The 20,612-nt window shown below is 48.3% G+C and overlaps 1 protein-coding gene across 1 annotated transcript in view; it reads left to right on the top strand.

The window, feature by feature from the left end:
• Window positions 1-10,111, top strand: part of NOX5 (NADPH oxidase 5) — a 62,666-nt gene extending 52,555 nt beyond the window's left edge. Inside the window, 7 exon segments of the mRNA XM_053595558.1 lie at window positions 3,865-4,088; window positions 5,004-5,148; window positions 8,860-8,877; window positions 8,880-8,951; window positions 8,954-9,036; window positions 9,952-9,955; window positions 10,029-10,111. Coding sequence (XP_053451533.1) covers window positions 3,865-4,088; window positions 5,004-5,148; window positions 8,860-8,877; window positions 8,880-8,951; window positions 8,954-9,036; window positions 9,952-9,955; window positions 10,029-10,111 — 629 coding nt within the window.
• The last annotated feature ends 10,501 nt before the right edge of the window (window positions 10,112-20,612 follow it).

The following is a 20,612-nucleotide window of genomic DNA, read 5'->3' on the forward strand; positions in this document are numbered from 1 at the left end:
AATGGGAATAATGATAACAACAATAGTCCATACTCAGGAGGTTGAGATCAGGATTAAATTAGTTAACTGACATAAACTCTGAACAATGTCTAGCAAAGGATATACTCTCTGTAGGTGTCAGCTATTATTATTATGGTTTACCCAAACTCCATTACTAATACAGAATTCCATCGATCCCCTTTTTTGGCATTATAAACAATACTGCAATGAATATCTTGATTTATATATTTTTCGGCAACTTATTTGATTATTTCCTTAGTATAAATTCCTTGGAAGTCTTATGTGTTAAGAGCTCAGTTTTGTATTACTATAAAGGAAATACCTGGGACTGTGTAATTTATAAAGAAAAAAATATATTTGGCTTATGGTTCTACAGGCAGTACCAGAAGCATCACACTGCTCCTGGTGAGGGCTTCAGGGAGCTTTCAATGATGGTGGAAGTGAAGGGGGAGCAGGTGTGTCCTGTGGTAAGAGAGAGAGAGGGAGGAGGTGGGGCCAGGCTCTTTTAAACAACCACTTTAATAAGGGATCTTCCCCCAGGACACCTCCCACCAGGCTCCACCTCATGTTCAAATTTCAACATGAGATTTGGAGGGGCTAAACATCCAAACCGTATCAACTTATGTTACATATTCAGTGGGAGATTTTTGAAATGATTTTTTAATACTAAGGTCAAAAAAAGGGAAATAAACACTGATAGGTCAGATGACGGGGGCACAAGCTCAGCTCATCTTGAAACTGCCCTTAAGTTAATAAAAGGCTGTAATGTGGGAACTGTGGTAGGAGCACAAACTCTGCAAAGGTATAGGCATAGTTAAAAATAGAACCAGCTATTGTTTCTGAGCTTTCTTTCCTAATCAGGAGTCCCACAGCTGATGGTCATGAAGATTCTTAGCTTTCTTCACTGTCTCCATAGATTAGCAGTTCTCAACCTGTGGGTCAGGACACACAGGAACTGTATTAAAGGGCCATGGCATTAGGAAGGTTGAGAACCACTGCCATAGATAATAGCACCCTTGTAAAAGCTAAAGCTGGCCTTTGAGGTATCTTCCAGACTCTGCATTCTAGTGGACCAACTGACCCATCCAGACTAGTGGCCCATACTAAGGAACCAACTCAACTGGTCTCGTGAGCTAGGAACTGACTCAGCACAAGAAGACAATTTCAACTTCCTGATTCTATGAGTTGATCCCTAGCCAATCTACAGATCCTATTTCCTTCCCTGTGCCAGCCAAACTATCTCTAAGAACCCTGGCTCCCAAATTTTCAGAGAAACAGATTTAATAAATTCCTCCCAGCTCTTCCTATGGTGCCTGTGATATTAAACCCTTTCTCTGCAGTAACCCCTGCTGTCTGATTATTACCACCTGGATGGGTGGTAATAATCCCACCCTTGTCTTGAGAGAACAACCCTGATTGCCAGGACTGGCCAGTTTCCCCACCACTGGGGACCCACCACAGCCTCTTCCTTAGTCACTGGGCTCCTCTAAATTTCATAAGCTCTTTTCTCTGCAACACAAGCCTTTCCCAGTTCACACATTTCTAGTTTCCTCAGGGCAGAGCCAGACAACTTGGGCTGTGGGCCTTTTCTGCAAAGGAGCATTGACCCTGGTCTATTCAGGCTGTGTTTCTGCAGAAAGCCCAGTACCACCATTTGCCAATGTGAAATCAGAAAGAAGGAGATGGAAGACAGGGTAGCCTAGAAGAGACTCAGAGGAAGGACTGTTTTCAAGAAGAGGAAGTTTTTTCTTAAGACATCAATGCCATTTTTCCATTTTTCTTCCCAGAAAGTGCAAAGCATAGCAAAACACCAGTATTTCAAGAGATTGTAGACAGTGGTAAAAAATTTCATGCCGGGTGATGAGAGAAAGCTTCCTGAAGCTGGTGTACAAGCTGGTTGTAGCTTACAGGCCTCTGAGGTCCTGAATCTTTAGGAAGAAGGGAGGCCACAGTGGGAAAGAGGCACCCAATGACAGGGTGCAGGGTAGGTGAGGCCAGACTGTACAGGGCCCTGGAGGCCATGGTTTGTCATCTCAATTCAGTGAACAATGGGGAAGATCCAAGTGTGCAGAGCAGGAGTCACAGGGATGGACTTGCATTAGGAGAGCTCAGCTAGCTGCAGGTTCAATCTTGGTAAGGCCCTTGGTCCGTGGGGTTTCTTCAGCTCCCATCTTCACCTGACTCAATCCAGCCAGACCACATCCTGGAACCCACTCCCCAAGTTGACCTCCTACTAATGGGTGGTTGACTATGTTTGCTCTTGAGCATCTTTCTCAGCCCTCACCTTAGTCTCCATGAGACCCCATCACTGACTGCTATCTGACTGCCAAGCTTTGCCTACACCTGGGGTTTATCAATGACCTCATATGGAAAGTTGGCCACGACATGAGGAAGAAGAAACGCACACTTCTCCTGGTGGACAGAGGTGGGGAGGAAGACAGAGGAGGGCAGGTGAAAGGAAAGTTTGTAGTTTTGAGGCAGGAACTTGAAGGCATTCCTCTCTGACGGCCTTGGTGTTCTCTGAGAGCCAACCAGGGATGAGATGGGCACAGAGGTGTGAAGTGGTCCTTGCAGAGAGGGGGAGAAGCATGAGATGAATGCCAGGCAAGTGGAAGGCCTTACTGGGGCAGAGGGGTCAACAACTAGGCCTTTGGGGATGCTTTTCTTTAGCAATGTTCATTTACCTGTCCTGGTGTAGGAGGGGAGAAAACAGCTGGATTCACCCAGGCATGGGATATTCTTAGCGTCAGTGGAGTAGAAGGTCAGAGAGAAAAGGACAGAGAATGACTGTGAAGGAGGACTCTGGGCTTGAAATTGGCCATGGAGAGAGTAAAGCTGGGTGAACAAGAGGAGATGCTGGGGCAGAGGAGGGACTAGCCTTCTGGATGAGGGCAGAAACCTGCTGCCATGATGGCCCTTGACCAGGAGGTCAGAAGGACAGGTGATGTGACAGGAAAGTGGTGTGATACACTCTCCAATGAACTCTACGTTGTATGTGGTTATGGACTTTGAGTCCAGTCTAAATGATGATCATAGCACCAATAAGTATTCCCAGTTATACACAATTACCTTCTTCCAGATACTGCATATGGTGTTTTGTAATCATCTATTTTCCTTGAACTAGTTTTGAAAGAGAGCGATGGTTACCCCATTTTACAAATGAGGTACACTACTCAAAAGGACTTAGAGCCCAGCAGGATGCCACATTGGGTGTATCTACGTCCAAAGCACGTTAGTAAATCACCAAATATGGGCCCTACCACTTATGAACGATGAAAATATATACAGGAAACAAATGCCCCAAATATCATCTCTGTTGTTAGTTTTCCCATCGCTTTTAACCACCCTTGTTAAACTCCATAGAGCTGGGCACAGCTTGAGTGCCCAGCTGTGGCTTCTCTCTGGCCAATGTGGTAAACAGAGAGTCTCTTCCAAGTTGGGGAACAACAGGGCCCTCCCTCTCACCACTACCACATATACAATTTGCCTCTGGATAATTGGGGCTCTGAGCACACAGCCCCTTACAGATTAAGCAGGCAGGTGTTTTTTCTGAGCAGATGATGGTCTTGGAAGTTGAGTGGAACTTAGGAGGTTGTAGTTTCGGGGTAAAGACATCTGCTGAGGCCAACGATTGTCTATCTGTAGGGAGGCGTCCATCTCTGTTGAGCTGGGCCATGGACAGTTTCCAAGATGAAGGTGACATTTGCTCCTTTGGTTGCCTGGTCTATACCCCTAAGGGGAACTGGTTGGCAGAAAGCTGGATGTGGGTAAACAGAAAAGACTTGGCATGGTGTGCAGGGCGGGGGACGTCTGCAGGTAAAAGTGGAGTGTGGGAGGTCCCCACTTGGCCCCTACTGGGGACAGGCGGCGGCTTCACAGACGCAGACCAGCTGCGCACGATGCTGCAGTCGTATCTGCCCGAGAGCGCCATCTAGCTGCCGGACCAGTAGGACCAGCTGATGCTGGCGCTCCTCCAGGGGGCGGACGAGGACAACAGCCACGCCATCACCTTGGACAAGCTCCGGGACCAGCTGCAGCGCTTCCCCCGAGTTACGGAGAACCACGTCTCTGGGATGTGCACTGGCCATGTCGGGCTTAGAATTCAAGTCCCAAGTCTAACTGCCTGTCTTCCTCCAGGGACGAAGATCTGTCCTTGGGGGGTGGGGGGTGGGACGTTGCCACACCTCCATTTTCTGCAGTGTCTCTTCAGAATTGATTCACAGTACACTATGTGCCGAGCACTTTTACATATACCAGTGTGTTTTATTGCAATGCTCATTTTGTAAAAGGATATGAAAGTTGCTTTGCCTGAAGTAACTTGTCTAGAATCACATCCTAGGAGTGGGAGACCGTACACGTTTACTTGATCCGGTGCTCCTGCTTTCCTGACATTACTTTCCATCTGCATTTTCTCTGCAGGGAATCTGCGTAAGCTACTTCTCCCTCCCAGGCAGGTTAGCTCAGTTTACTTAAAGTAGGTACTGTGATCTGTACGGCTGTGTACTGGGCGCACATAAGGACACGGAAAGCACATGAGCAAAGGAGGGAGGCCCTGCCAGCCACCGCGCATGTCAGAGTCAGCACATTGTACCCCATAAATGCATTAATGTATACATGAAAAAAAAAAAAAAAAACCTGTCTTCCTCCAGGACGCCTTGAGAACTACACCTGATGTGTGCCCTCTGACATCTGAACTAAACGGGGCGCCAAGTCAACGCAGATGCCAAGTATTAGTAAAAGCTTAACGTTTCTTGTATATTTAGATAAAGAGTGCTACAAGCAGACATTCGGTATCATTCTCTTCCCACCCCAATTCTGGAGCCCCTCCTTTGGAGACCCCAGCTGTGGACCAGGGGAGCAGCACAGGCTTGGGGACACAGGGTGTGGGAAGGAGGCCAGTTCAGGAAACAGGCAGCTCAGGATGCTACAGGGGGACGCAGTGGGGAAAGGACAACGCGGAGGGAGAGAGCAAGCTCAGGAGCTCTGCCACCCTGCCCCGCCAGGTGCTGGTGAGCAGGCAGCGCCTCACGTGGCTGCGGGCCACGTGGCTGGCTCAGGTCTTGCCACCAGAGCAGTTCCACCAGCTCATGGGCTACGTGGTGGTCGGGCTGTCCCTCATGCACGCCATGGCCCACATTGTGAACTGCGGTGAGTGCTCTGGGGGAGGGTTAGAGGGATTGAGCAGCTACCAGCACTGGACACGGGCCCTGTGTGTCCCGCCTGCCGGTGGGTGGAGAAGGGGTGCCTGCGCTCTACCTAACGCCCTGTGGTTACAAGATTTCTTCACTCTTGGTGGGAACGTAAACTCTTCCCAGCTGTTTGAGCTCCAGGTATGGTTCATCCTAGGTGTTCTGGTAATTTTCTTTCACACGTGTACAGATTAGCGCTCAGCCAAAGACTCAGGGGGAAAGTCAATACTGCTTCCCAGAGCCAGTGAAGTCACTTCTTCCCTTCTCTCTCCTTCTCTCCCTTCCTTCATTTCTCCTTTCTTCTTTCCCTCTCTTTCTTTCCAGTTTTCTTTTCCAATATGGTACCTAGCAAATTCTACCTGCCTTGACCTCCCTGGATTCCAATTTCTGTCTCTTCACTTCAGTGATATTGGCGACGGCCAATAAAGGAAACAACTTGGAGCTTATGTCTTTCCCTTCTCTCAGCAATGATAGCACCCCACTACATGCCGACTATTGTCTGGAAACCAGCAGTTCATGTATTTGTCCATTTTTCTAGTTGTTTAAGATGGGAGGGCAAATATGGTTCCTTCTACTGCTACACAAATTTATAATATACATTGTCTGTTAGTAGAGGCAAATACCTAAATCAACATATATATTTTTCTTGGGAATAAATATTCAACATTTTTTTCTGCTGAGATGGCAACCAAAAAGTTTAGAGAGTGATCTAAGATAAAGACTAAACACCTTCGCATGTATGAAGTCTTTCACTGCTTAGTCCTTTCTTTTATATTTTTATCAGAAATGAATGTTTGAATGGCTTCTCTCTAGCTCCTGGAACCTCTCCCTGCCCCCCACCCAAGTGTTATAGCCTACATTTTTTTACTATCATCATATTAGTTACAATAAAATGTTTCTCTGGATTATATCATAGTCTCTGTGAGACATCTTTATGGAATACTGAGGTTTTCCTGTATTTTAATCTGTTAGAGTCATTGTTTTGTTTTATTTTACTTACAAACTAATTCAAAAGGAAAAATATCTTTATGGTTCTAACTTTAAAAGAATTAGTATAGTTTTTTAGACTGGTTGAGTTCATTGGGACTAGGTCTTATTTGGCTGTTTTAATTATCACAAGGTTGTCAGGAATAAATTTAAATTCCCCTGTGATAAATACAGTTTGCAAGTTCGAGTGATCAAACACAATTTCCTACAAGAAACTACTCAAATAGATTTAGTCTTGATAACAAACATTCAAAGCCTTTAAGTTCAAGTCAACAATCTTTGGAAGGTAACTATTAAAGCTTAGAATATTATAGCAAAGCTCCTTGGCCTTTCTTGTAAATAACAATTACAGCAAATATTTATGTAATGTTGACTTTTTTATAAATGCTTTTATATTAATTAATGTATATTAATTCATAAGAAACTCAATTTTATGATGACAAGCTAGAGGAAAAGTTTAGATTTAATTTAAATTTGCTAGTTACTGGTACATAAATATTTGCTATTTGCTTCTTCCTAATCTGTGTAAACAAGTCTAACAGCTAACCCAGTGCTCCGCATTCCCAAAGCCACTTGAGTCAACAACTTTGTTACATCAAATTTCTTTCAAGTTTGCTCATTAACTTCAGCTGAAACTTGTGGCTTCTGACTCCAACTTTAATTATACATCAAGGTTTGAATTAAAAAGTTTGTGGTTTATAATTTTTAACATTCATAGCCTAAAATTCAATTATTTCGCTTGAGTTTGAATCCTTATTCTATCCTTAATAGCTATAAAACTGTGAGCATTCCATCTTAATAGCTTTAGAGCTTAGCTATTTTGCAGAACTTCACTGCTTTGCTTCAAAAACAGTTTTCTGAAAAAATCACCTGAAAAATACAGATACTCCAAGTACCACCTCATTGGATTGTCATAAGGATTAATCATTAATCATCTGTAGAGTGCTCAGAACAGTGACTGGGGCTTCTTAATTGATCAATAAATTTAGTAGTACTTGTGGTAATGGTATTAGTAGGAGTGGTAACTGCTCAATAAATTTGGTGGTAGTAGAAGTAGTACTAGTAATAACTGCTCAATAAAAGTGCTAGTAGTATTTAATGACTACATAATGTATAACGTAGTTAGTGGTTATGCCATAAATTATTTAACCAAACGCCCGCTCCTGAATGTTTAGTTTATTCCTAATTCTCCACTATCGTAAGTGTTTTTCCTTCTCTTGGATGATTTCCTTAGAGGAGTGTCCCAGAAACGAGGCAATGTGCAGAGCTGGAGGGAGCCCCCCAGGGCACCCTCCACACACCCTTTCTCTTCTCTCTCCCACCATGGTGTCTCTTAGCCCTGTCTGGGGTAGAGTGACTCTGAGTGCAGGTAAGAGGGGACAGGTGGGCGTCCCTCACAGTACATCTCCCTCCTTCCCGCACCACCCAGCACCCCCAGGATGTGTGAAATGAAATGTGCTCTCTTTTCCCGCCATTTGCATTTTAACAGTGGCTGAGACCTTAAGCTAAATGAAAAATGGTGACATAGGAAGCAATAGAGAGCATGTGGGGATGACGTAATCCTTTAGTCTGTGTGGGCTGAGAGAGAGGAGAAGGATGATGTGGTTTTCGGCTCAGGAATGCTCCTTCCCACATCCTGGGTCAGGCCCTGCTGAGTCCGGCTTGCACAATGCACAAGTCTAAAGCAGTGCTTGTCAATTTCTTTCTCCTCATGGCACACACAGAAAATGCTAGCACTTGTGTGTCACAGCTGGCTAGATGAAGAGGCTGCTGGAACACAGAGACACCCCCCTGGGAGTGCCACCCTCCCGAAAGCTGAAGGTTCAGTTCTCAGCAGAGTCATGCTGTCACAGGCTAATGGGGCTTGTGGGTGACAGTGTCCTAGCCTGTTTCTTCAGTCCTCAGACATCCCCTCCTAAATGCTGTTTCATCATGCCGTGCTCTACTCAGGCACCCTCCACCTTCCTTCATTTCCTAGCTGGGCATTCAAGATCCTTCGAGTTCTGGCCTCAGTATGTTTCCAGCCCCACCTCATTTTGTTCCCATCCGAGGAGCCTCTGCGCCAGCCGGGCAGTCACACCCTGCCCCAGGAACAAACACCATGTCCATTCCAGCCTCTCCTCCTTCGCTCATGCTGTCCCTTCTTAGGATGGCTTCCTTCCACCTCTGCTTTGAATCTCTCCTCTTCCAAGACCTAAACCAGTCCCCATCCCATCTGGGAAGCAGCTCTGTCTGCTCAGCCCTTCCATTTTTTTCAGTAGCATTTGCTTTTTGACTCATCGACTCAATCTGTGGCCATTGTTCTAAGTTACCTTTTCATGTAGGCCTGGCTTGTGTCCCTAGCCAGCTTGAGGGCAGGCACCATGGGGCATGAAGGGCCTGAGCTTGCTGGGAGTCATTTCCCCTTCTGTAAATCTATGGTCTAACTCCTGGGGTACCCACGTTAGACTGCGGATGTAAAGTAGCTCGTGTATCCCATGTGTATAGCAGCCCCAGCTCCAGCAGTGAGCTAGCTTTCCTTTCTACAGCCCTGACCACATGGCAGGTCCGGGCAAACACAGATGGCTGAAGGTGTGAGTTCCAAGGTTTCTAGGTCTCCCTCCACGCCCCAGCATGGCATCCTATCCTGTCCCCATCATAGGCACTAGCCCTGCTGAGTGCCGTCCTCTCCTCCCACCCCCAGGCTGCTTCCTGGAGCTGCACCATACACAGCATCTTCACTGGGCCAGAAGGACATGAAGGCCATTGGGCTACGGATAGCCTTCAATCTCCTGGCCAAAAAGAGAAGAAGGGCTCCATCCCAGGGCTCCAGACATGTACCCATCCTGGGCAGCCTGACTGCAGCCCCACAACCTGCAGGGTGGGGGGGGTGACCCTGAGAGCCTGAGGCAGTGGCAGGGAGAGAACGTGAGAGATAGAATATGAGATTTGTATCCAGAGTCCAGACAGGGACTCCGAGCAGGAAGGCAGGGGACCTGCATTCTGGCTCCATCACAAGCCCGGTTTGTTCCAGAATTGGCCTCAGTTTCCCCATTCGTGCTGAGAAATGGGATATGACCTCAAAGACCCCTCTAGCCTTGACTCCCTATGAAGTCAGAAAGTGCAAGTGGACAGGGTTGGGAAAACATCAACTCTGAGAGTGAGACACAAAATAGTTTGTGATCTTTCTATTTTATTTCTCAGATTAGTTTTATGGTTACTTTTCTTCCCTGTACACTCCAAGTCAGGGCATGTGGTCTGCAGGGAGTGGCCCAGAAGGCACTGCTTTGAAAAGTGCTGCAGACAGCCTGAGCCTAGGTCACGGCCACTGAGGGGAGAGGGTGTCAGTGGTGTTTGGGCATCAGGAGGACTTTCAGTAAAAGGCAATTTGTGAGCAGAATTTGGGGTGGAATATGGTCCTTACTGAGAAGATGATAAGATTGACTTTGGGGACGAGATAGTTAAGTCGCAGCACGTAGCCAGCCTGAGGACTAACACGAAGTTCAGTGTGCCCAGGGGCCCCCCAGATAGCCAAGTGCTCATCTCGGTCATCACACTCCAATGCCACATCTGTTTTAGTGTGTGTCTCTCCCGCAGATACAGACCCTTGAGTGGAGGATCTGGGTCTTATTTCTGGCTGCCCCTACTTGGGGTTCTGGGTCATGTTGCAAGTTGAATGAATTTAATCAAACGGCCAAGTTGGATTCTGTTCTGAAGCCCACAAGCTGGGCTATGAAATTTCTCATGTAAAATGCAGATACTCCTTGCTGCCGACCCATTTTGTTGTTATCACCAGGTGGGTGAGTCACTGGAGATAGACCAGTAGCCCCACCTGTCTTCCCTCTGTTCTTCCTCAACCCCGCTGACTCCAAGAGTCAGTCTGTGGCTGCCTAGCTCTGGCCAAGGTGCCTAAAGGCTAGCAGTTCAGTTTCAGATTCTTCCCAGAGAACTTTTAGCTGCACCTCTCTGAGGTCTGCCCTGATTGCACACCATGGGGTCTGCTTATCCCACTGGTGTAAGTGCCCCCATGGGGCTCAGCCTCAGATGGCCCACCCAGAAGGACAAAACCAGGGACCCCTAATCCTACTCATCACAGAGAATAAGAGGCCCCGAGGGGCAGATGAACATCCTCTAGAACCCCAGGTAATGGGTGGTGTCTTGTCCAGCCACTATGCATTCTGGGCTGCTGTGAAGCTGGAGTGTGGGAGTCGGGACACAGGGCAGGCAGTACTTCCAGGATAATCAAAAGTTTTTCTAGGGAGACTTTCCCTTGCAATTATAGTCTCAGACCTGCCCAATCATCCCAAATCATTTGGGAGCTTTTTTTCCTCAGCATCATATTGTAAAATTTTTCAAATGTGCAGAAAATGACAAGAATTGCACAGTGAACAGTATTCCTGGCCTTCCAGATTCCTCAGGTAATGTGATTCTGTTTGCTTTCCATATTGTCCACCATTCCCTCCTTCTATCCATCTGTTTATCTTGTTTTTCTGATGCATTTTCCCCAAATCCATTCCTATAGGGAGGGATAAATAGCGTATCCCCCAGTCCCGTGTCCTCACCTCGTCCCAGTGTGGTCTCAGTGCCACACTGTGGCTCAGCTCTACATGTTGGCCTCTCCCTTCTCTCCACACACTGAGCCGCTGAGTACAAGACAGCGACAGCTTCTCAATGTGCCTCTGGCTGCGGGTCATGGAAAGGCTGGGTGCCTGAGTGCTGTGTGGCCCCGGCAGCCTCCCCGTGTCTTGTTTTTTCATCTGTGAAATGGGCTGATGCCATCCCTTGATCACAGTTGTGAGGGTGAAAGGAGACACCAGAGCGAGTGCTGGGGACACTTATCTCCCACTCCACGTGGGTTGTGGCCGCTCCAGGCTTTTGTGTCCCTGTATCTCTCCCCACATCATGGGTCCAGCCTCTGCTTGCATCTGTCCCTGTTTGGGCAGAAGTGGGCAGAGATAGCAAAGGCTCTCTCAGAACACTGCGTGAGGCGTGGCACAGGCAGAGGACAGCGCTGGCTTCACTCCCTCAGCCTGAGTGGGCATTTCCATCTGCCCCATACCGTGAGCCCCTGTGAACCCCATGTTTCCCGGGAACCCCCCACCTTGTAGTCAGTCTTACTAAGTTCTCTTCTTGACAGTACAAACCACCCTTCCCCAAGGCTGCCATCCAGGAGTTGGATTTAGGCAATTTCCAGAGAGACTGTAGTTGGGGTTGGAAGTTAATGGAATGTGTGTGTGGAGGTGGTTAGATAAGGAAGCTGGGTCAAACCACGATGATGACATCCTTTTTCTAAGGTGGGGCTGAGTGCAGCAAACGAAGGGGTGTGAGCAGAGGATGAGGGAATGGGAGGTGGAAGAAGCCTGCAGAAGGCATTGAAACAAAGGCGGGGGCGGGAAGGTTCTCTTGGAAAAGAAGCGGGAGAAAGATAGCAGAGGAAGACACCTGGGGTAGGGGACGGGAGACGCACTCTCAGGACTGGGCGAGACAAAGAGGGGTGTGAGGACATTGCATTTAAGATGCGGGCAGGAACAGGAAAAGGAGAAGGCGGCAGCTGCATTCAGCAGGGGTGGGAGAAGGAGGGGACCTGTCACGGTAAGTCTCCTGGGCTGGGGTCTGCGTGGCCAGGAGACTGTGTTAGGGACGTTTCAGCAGAACCAGAGAGCTTGGGGTGGGCCCACGACACACTGGGGACCCTCAGACCTGGAGGTTCACTAGCTTGAGGTCGCACACTCTTGGAACCCATTTCCTTGCATTGAGTCTGTGATCATCCCCCTTTGTCAGGCTTGGGAAGGCTTGGATAAAGCCTCGTAGTAGACTCAAGGGCGTCCTGACTTAGAGCTGGGGTCTGTAAAGAGGATATTATTTAGAAACATGGCAGGAACTGTTTAGCACAGGATTACGTGCAAACACACACGTCACCATTTTGCTTTTCGTCCAGTCTCTATCCACACTCAAGCCTCGTCCTCTCTCTCTTGTAACAAGATTTCCACCAGTCTCCTACTCCTGTGCTCAAACAGCCAGCTGTTCGTTTTGAGTTTTATATATTTTATCCTACACCGTGGGTGGAAGCAGGGGGAAGGACTGGTATCTAAGATTCTGAAATCTATTAACGCCCACATTTGACTTTACGCGCCTGTCCTGAGGTTTCCTCTCCAGACCGATTCCAGTTGCCCACGAGAGGGCGCTGCAGAATCAGGGATCGCGGAGGGCGTGTTTTGCAGGGAGGTAAGACAGGGCCAGGAGCAGCGGTTAATTCAAAGGGAAGGAGCCGGAAAGACCACACCCCACTCCAGAGTGCCCCACTCCGGCTATGCCTCCAGAACTGAGATGCTCACGGAGTTCATCTGCAAGATGGGAGTTAACCTAGTTGCCAGCCCCTCACGCCCCACATACACACTCGTCCCTCCCGATACCCAGTTTTCAATTCTGGACTTCCCTCTTTTCTCCCTGCGACAGAACGTCCATCGGCAAGGTCAAGGTGGGCTGAACAGACCTGGCTGGGGAAGAGTTCATTGACCCAGGTTCTGCCCTCAGTGAACCTATCATCTTAGGTGGCAAGATCAAATATGTGAGTGTACAGCCCTCTCGCTCTGTCCGTTTGGAGGTTTTCCAGACGTCCAGATGGGTGCCATCCTGCCGTCAACTAGAAACAAACGCTGGCTGACTTTTCTCCTTTCACCAGATGTTGGAGGTGCTGTAAACACATCACACATCTGGGCCCAAGACAGATAAGGCCGACACACACGAGGAGGAGAGAGAAGGGCCACGGATTATCAGTGTGCAGGCCTGTCCTCCCCCACCCAGCCCGGAGCCTCCCAAGGTCAGGCCCTGGGATCTAGCACAGAGGGAGGGGAATGGGTCTACCCTGGCTGAGGGTTTGTTCCCACCAGGGCAAGGGGTTACTTGTATGGAATTGTCCTTGGAAAGGGTCCCCTGCTTCTAATTGTCATTGGCAGTTTGGGGAACAAAAACACAAATGCAAGCCCACCGAATCCCTTTGCCAGGCTCTATAGCAGGGTTGTGTGGTGCCAACCTGACAGAGATGACAGACAGCATTCAGGACCCAAAGGATTAACCAAGTGCTTTCTATTAATTCACAGAGAGCCCAGGGGCTCGAGGGCGGGAAGGGCAGCCTGGGCGATGTGCAGAGGAGGTGGAAAGTAGAGAGAGGTCAGACACAGCTGAGACTAGCTCTGGGCAGACAGCCTGGAGGTGCAGCGGGAACACCTCTGCCTCGTGGACATCAGTGCTGGGGTTCTATATTTAACCCTCCCGATCAGCTGTGTGACCATGGATGTATGGCCCATTCTCCCTGAGCGCTCACTTCCTCATCTGTAAAACGAGCAGATTGAGCGCATGTGCATTTAAATGCTTGTAGACCCGAGCCCATGTCTAAAGAATACCCCCAAATACATTTACTTTATCTGTTCTGGGGAGTGGGAATGGAGGGATAGGAAGGGAAAGGATTTTGTTTGGGGGGTGTTTATTTTTTACCCTTCTTTAAAGTTTCACTTTTTATTAGTTTTATCGCTTTATTTTTTTAAAAATAGAAAGTTATATAAAGGAAAAAAGCACCAAGTGTTGGATGTAATCCTATTCACACCAGTGAAGATGAATGATATATGTGTATTATGTGAGAATAAATAGATAAAAATGCACAGAAAGAGCCTTAGAAGGATGCACGCCAACTAGTTCACAGGAGCGCACCGTGCCCAGATAGTGCCACCACCTAGTAGGTAAGTGGTGCTTATAAAGGTTTTGGCTATTGTGATCACTGTTTCGGGTGGTGGCACCAGGTAGTGCCTTTAATGCTTTTATCTCTAACATCCTCCTCCTTCCGCCAATCGCCAAGCCTGTCAACATGGCATTCTGAATTCTTCTCAAACTCCTTCCCTTCCCCGGGGCCCTGCCTTTGCTTAGTCCATAAATTGCTTTCTGCCTGGATGGCCGCAGCAGCCTGCTGCCTGCTCTTCCTTTCCCTTGGCTGCAGGTCTGACTGCACACCTTCCTGCCCGATGGCTCTCCTACTGCAGTTATCAAACTCCTGAATCTGGCACACAAGCCCTCCCCCACGTAAGCACTCAGTGGTGATCTGCTGTTATTAGAGTCCGTGTGACCTGGCCCTTGCCTACCTCTCGTGTCTTGCCAACGTCCATCTTGCTCTTCCTGCTCTGAATCCCATTAGTGCTCCCGCCAGGACCCTGTGCATCTTCACACTTACAAGCCTTTGCCTCTGCAGTGCCCGACATTTGGAGAACCCTCCCTCGCCTTCACAGTGAGATTTCAGAATGCTTTATCATCAGTCCGTCTGTAAAGACTCGCTTGCTGGTCCCTTCCATTGCAGAATAAACAGCCTCCTCTGTATAACTGTGTTACCTGCCCCTATTTCTAACATGTGTATTGCACGGTATTGTATTTACTTATTTACTTGTCTGTCAACTTTTTGAGGGCTTTGTCTCCCCAGTGCGTGGTGATCAAAATAAGTGTTGGTGAGCTGATGTGATTCCCTGGAGCCTCCCATCCTTCTTCCCTCTACCTTTTCTGCCAGTCTCCTCCAAGGGTGAGAAAATTCTACCATCCCTGCAGGCTGGCAGGTCCAGCATTACAGGTGGGTAGAGTAGGCAGCTGCCTTTAAGGTGCGCCTTCAGGGGCCCTAGAAAGATCCAGCCTCCTTCCACCTCCAGACCTCCCACACATGCTTTCATTCCACAACCAGAGATCAGGTTCAATTTGCAAATCCTACCGGCAGAGGGGCACTCAGCATTAAAGTCACACTGAGACAGGAAAGGCTGATGACAGAGCTGTTCTCTGGCTCCCTCTCTGTAAAATGAGGAGGTGGGGCTCCTGGTCCCTGATTTTTCTCTGTCACCTCCTCCTCCTTGTCCCCATTCTTCTCTCTGTTTCTTCTTCTAACTCAAAAGAGATGAATGACTTAGAAAGGAAATGAATCAGAAATAGAGAAAGCAAAAAGAGAGTAATTTTGCCAAGTTATTATTCAAAGGAGCTCTCTGGGACCGAGAGCAAGAGCGGCCCCATCAATCACTCAGCAGAGCTCTGGGGCAGGCGGGACACAGTGCGCAGTGACTGTGGATAACTGTGTGTGTGAGCAACCAGGCCAGGGGCCCGGGGCCCCCACACGAGTCCCACAGAGCAGGGCAGCCAGAGGGATACTGACGAAGACAATCAGCACAAAGGCCTGGGGGGTGGCTCACTGACCTGCTTTACTCCGAAGGGCAAAGCCCCTGGAGGGCCAGCTCTGAGCCAAGCAAAGAGTAGGCCGGAGAGACACGTGGCTGGCAGGGGCTGGGCTGGGAGCCTGCTTTCCCCAAGCTTTTGCCACTAGGGGAGGCAGCCATGCCTCGTTTGACTACAGGAGGGCCTATGCCACACTCATCCCTGGGAGCCAGGCCTCAGCCCAGTGAACGAATGCCTCTTGAATGAATGAATAAATGACAAAATTACTACAGCACATTATTTATTTCTCTTAATGTTTTTTATTACTTTACCATAATTTTTATACATAGAATACCCCTGCTTACAAAATTGCAATTATAATCTATTTGGAGGAAAGAAACTAGTTCTGATTGTTCTCTGTTCACAAATTCTGCAGATAGGAGGCCCTTGAAAAATAAGTTCAGAGGGAAGAGGGCTGGATGGTGGAGCAGAGCCTTTTGGATGGCTGCAGAGCCACAGTCCATCTCCCAGGCCCCAGGAGACCACAGTCTGGGAGATTGTTGGCAGCTCCATATTAGAGCTCACTGTGGTGCTGTTTAGATGGGTTTCAAGAGGGTGGATTCAAAGGTGCACAATCAAGGACCCTGCTTTCAGTTTCCTCATCTGTAAAATAGAGGTGCTAACAATAATGGTACTATTAGGTAGGGTAATAATAAGGATTAAATGAGTTAATGTAGTAATACCTGGGGTGTATTGGCACCTAGTACGTTTCAATAACTGTTGGCCATCGTCATCATCATCATCATACTGCATTCTGTGAAGGTAGCAGGCAAAGACCAAGTAAATGCATGGAGAAACAGTGGAAAAGAAAACAGCGTGAGGTGGGGAGAGTAATTGCAGAGAGGAGTCTGGGCGCCCCGGAGTCCATGTCCCAGGTACCGTATGATGTTAGGATTTCACGAAATGCTTAGTGCTTTAATTCTCCCTCCACCCTGAAAATGAGTCAGTCAGTCACTGCACAGTGTCCCATCTGAAAATGACAGTGACAATGCTCCCCTCACCTTGGGGAGTGTGTGGGAGTGGGTGTATGTGCGCGTGCACGCGTGTGTGTGTGTGTGTGTGTGTGTGTGTGTGTTTGGGGTGGAGGTGGAGTGTTGGATAAGATAATGAATGCAAACAACCCAGTATTGGGCACCAGGAAAATTTCAGTAAGTGTTGATGATCATTCCTGCCTGTTACAAGCCTTGATAGATTCTAATTCAATGATAACGGTGATTTAGAAATTTTCCAGCTATTTGGCCTTTCTCTGCCTTAATGACCCTTTTCAACTGGGAGGTCACAGCAGGGACCCCCATCTTGCATGCCCCTCTCCTGAGTCTCACTGCCACCTAGAGGTTTCTGGAGCCCTTCATCTTTGGGTCCTCTGTAACCAAGCCAGACTTGGGGGACTAATCAACACCCTCCCCTTCCAGGGAGGATGACCAGGCTTGGAGGGATCCGTAAGTGCAGACTTGCGCGTGGAAAAGGGTACTTGGGCACAGTGACAGGCCCCTCCCCACGTCCTTTTCCAAAGGGACTAATCCTGGGCTGCAGGAGGCAGGAGGAGATCAAATCACAGCCCCTCCAGCTCATTAGCGCTGCATTGTGAATTCTGTGGATAATGTATGTTCTTTCCTCTTCTGATTGCTGCTGAAATCTCCTGCCTGTTTATCAAATCTGAGCCTCACTCTGCAGCCCTCTGCTCTCTGACTCTGTGTTCCTCTTCTCTAGAAGAGGAAAGCAAGGAAATGCTCCTCGGGAGTTTCCATTTGGTGTTGGAGAGGAGATGGTGATGGTGAGCAGGAGATGAGGCTGCTTTGGGGGCAGCGGGCAGCAGGCTCTCAAAAAGCACCTGACCCCCAGCCAGGGCTGGACTCAGACTAAACTCCCAGAGAGAAAAGTCCAATTAAGTCACCCGAGGCCTGCCATGTCACCATCAGAGAATCACTCATTCATCCATTCACTCCACAGGTGTGGTCAGATGCCTGCCTCATGCCACACTCTGTACCAGGTAACAAGGATGCCAAGATGAAGCCCCCGCCACCCCCCAGAGCAGGAGAGAAACACATAGGCCATTGGTGCCAATTCAAGGCAGACGCCAATGCTGAGATGCTAGGGGAATCAAGGTCAGAATGGGAGCAAGATGACTATGACCGTGGTCTTGAAGAAGGATTGGGACTCCTCCAGCTGGGAAGCAGGGGTGGGGGAGAGTATATTTGTGCACATAAGTCTTGTGCGTGCAGAAGTCCAGAAGGTGTGAGTGTGCTAAGTGGGTTCTGTGCGTGGGGGCCAGGCCAGGAAACAGCAGGAGAGGAGCACAGGTGTGTTGATGGACCTCTAGGCTGAGCTGAGGAGTTCTGACTTTAAGGGCACCGAAGAGTCACTGAAAGGTTTTAAAGCAAGAGTGTGTGTGGCCCCATCAGCTGTGGCTGGGATGGGGATGGGCCTGGATGCAGCAGAACTACACCTTTAGGAGCTGTGAACAGGGTGTGTCCTCTAGAAGGGGTGTGGGCAAGGCAGGCTGGGAAACTGCCTCCTATGATGACTGCCTTGAACTTGTGCCTCTATTTGAAACTGGTTGGTTTCTACCAAATTGCTTTTCACTTTCTCCTGGTTTTTATCACTCACCTGTCTAAAAGTCCCCTGAGGCTGAGTCCTTTCTCCCCCTTCACGTTTCCTACAGAACACTTAGAAAAGACTTTAGTAAACAGCAAGCACTCAATAAGTACTCCTTAACTGATCATGGATGGTTTTTAATGCCATTTTAAAATTGTTTTACTATTTATTTATTTATTATGTACAATGCTATATTTGCCCATGGAATGTTTCCCTTTGCCAGTGTCTGCCTCATTGTGTAATCCCAGAGGCAGCCAGACAAACTAACCATGACCAAGCTCTATCCTCAGTCTCCTTTGTAAACTGAACCCTGACTTTGCCCAGGTGATAAATAGTGACCAGGTTAACTAATCACGAAACTTCTGATGTAGCTGTGGGCCCCGTTCTTCCTGGTGATGGTAAGGAAGGATCTGCTAGAGATTCTGGGGAACCTTTGGCTCTTCTGCTAAATGGAACAGGTGAGGCTGAGGCCCCTCTTTCTTCTGCTTCCTGTCTTGACTGAGATTCCTGTTTTGACCGAGGACATCCTGGGCTATCCTGTGACCACGAGACAGAAGCTCTGGGCATTCCGGGCAGTAACAAGACCCTGATCTAACCTGGGCTGCCATCCTGCTCTGTGAGGGCAAGAAGTTCACTTTTCTCTCTGCTGTATCCCCAGCTCCTAGGACAGCACCTGGTATCCAGTGCCACTCAATAATCCCTTGTGGACTGAGGGACAGTATATATTGCTTAGGCCACTGTTAGCTGGGAGTTCTATACAACTGAACACATCCCTAACTCAGTAACTGTAAAAAATCAATAACAGTGTGTGCTAAGATTATAAATGGAGCAAGATGGATGGGAGCACAATTCAGGCACTGCCCTAAAATTTGAAAAGAGCTGATGTCCTGAGCTCACTGGCTCTCTAATCTTCATCCTGTCTCTGTCTAGAGCTGGGACCACTTATCATCTGCTACCTCAGACTTAAACTTGCACCCTGTTCTTCAAGGGAATAACAGAATTGCTCATTTTCTTATGAGTCTGTATTTCTTACTGCTGGCCATCCCCTCCTGGCTTTGCTGAACTCCCAGAGCTGAGGCGTCAAGCATAGCCCAGATCTTCCCAGCAGGAGAGCTTCAAAGCCCCACCCAACACCAGGGGTGTGGATAGAAGCAAAGAGGGGGAAACGCTAAAGTCATTCTTACCATATGGCTACAGCCTTGCATCTCTCTGATGTGAGCCATTAACCTGCAAATGATCAACCAATTAGCTCTGTTCTCACTGCTGCTTCCACAGCCTTTTATGTCTCTGCTCCTCCTTAGCTGCACCGTGGGGCATCAGAGCCCCTCCCCCCAGCTGTCCTTGCTGGAGATGCAAAGGAGCTCTCCACAAACAGGTTCTGCACACATTTCTGCACCCGTGAGAGGAAGTATCCCCCGAGTCTCCACAAGCATTTATAACTCAGTACTGAAGGAATTATGCTGCTATTAGCGAGTTGTATTTTTACCAGATGGAGTGAAGACAGCAAAGGCCATGAAATGACCAGCTTTCCTGAGTTCTCCCCTGCAGGCCTAGAACCTGACTTGGCAAAATTCCCTTTGAGCCCCATGACTTTTATGTCCAGCTAATCTCAAACTAAGTTTCTCAGCTCCTTCTGTACCCGCTCGTAATTTTATTGCTCTATCACCACCCCAGTCACTCCCTGAAATGTCACTTGCCCTTTCCTCCAAAATCCAGCTCAGAGATTTTACTCCTTGGTTGGATGTGGTGGCTCACACCTGCAATCCTAGCATTCTGGAGGCTGAGGCAGGTGGATCTCCTGAGTTCAGGAATTCAAGTCCAGCCTGAGCAAAGCAAGACCCTGCCTCTATTAAAAATAGAAAAAGCCAGGCATTGTGGCAGGTGCCTATAGATCCAGCTACTCAGGAGACTGAAACAAGAGGACTGCTTGAGCCCAGGAGTTTGAGGTTGCTGTGAGCTATGTATGATGCCATAGTACTCTACTCAGGGTGACTAAGTGAGATTCTGTCTCAATAAATAAATAAATAAAAATTTTTTTTCCCTCTAGGAGAGTTCCTGCCGTACTCTCCCAACCCCAGGGCCCCCCCCCCGCCCCTTCCCATCACTAAATAGTCTGTTTTCATTGTGCCTCTAAGCACACACTTGTGTGTGGATTAGTAGATGCCTGGAATCTTTACATTTGCCTATGTACAGTCTTCTTATCCAAACTAAGTTCCCAAGGGCAGTTCTCTCTCCTAATAAGAGTCCATGGTTTGGAACATAGTATAAGCTCAGAAATATTACTGACCTTTTCAATGATCTCCTGTTGTGTAACACTCTACTCTAAAATTGGATAGCTTAAGGCAACCAGTCTGTCATCTCTCTTGAGTTCACAGGATCAACCAGAATCAACTGTGTAGTTCTGTTGCCCGTGTTATCAGCCGAGGCTGTGGCCATCTGGAGGCTGGACTGGGCTGGAGCATCCGGGATGGATCATTCACATGGCTGGTGCCTTGGAGGGGTGGCTGGAAGGCTGGTGCCATTGGGATGATGGGACAGCTGGGCCTCCCCCTGTCACCACACATACACATACACATACACATATCCTCCAGATATCTCCCTCACATGTTCTCTGCCACCAAACTCCTT

Source organism: Nycticebus coucang, chromosome 6 (assembly GCF_027406575.1).
Source record: "Nycticebus coucang isolate mNycCou1 chromosome 6, mNycCou1.pri, whole genome shotgun sequence".
In the NCBI taxonomy this organism is placed as follows: Eukaryota; Metazoa; Chordata; class Mammalia; order Primates; family Lorisidae; genus Nycticebus; species Nycticebus coucang.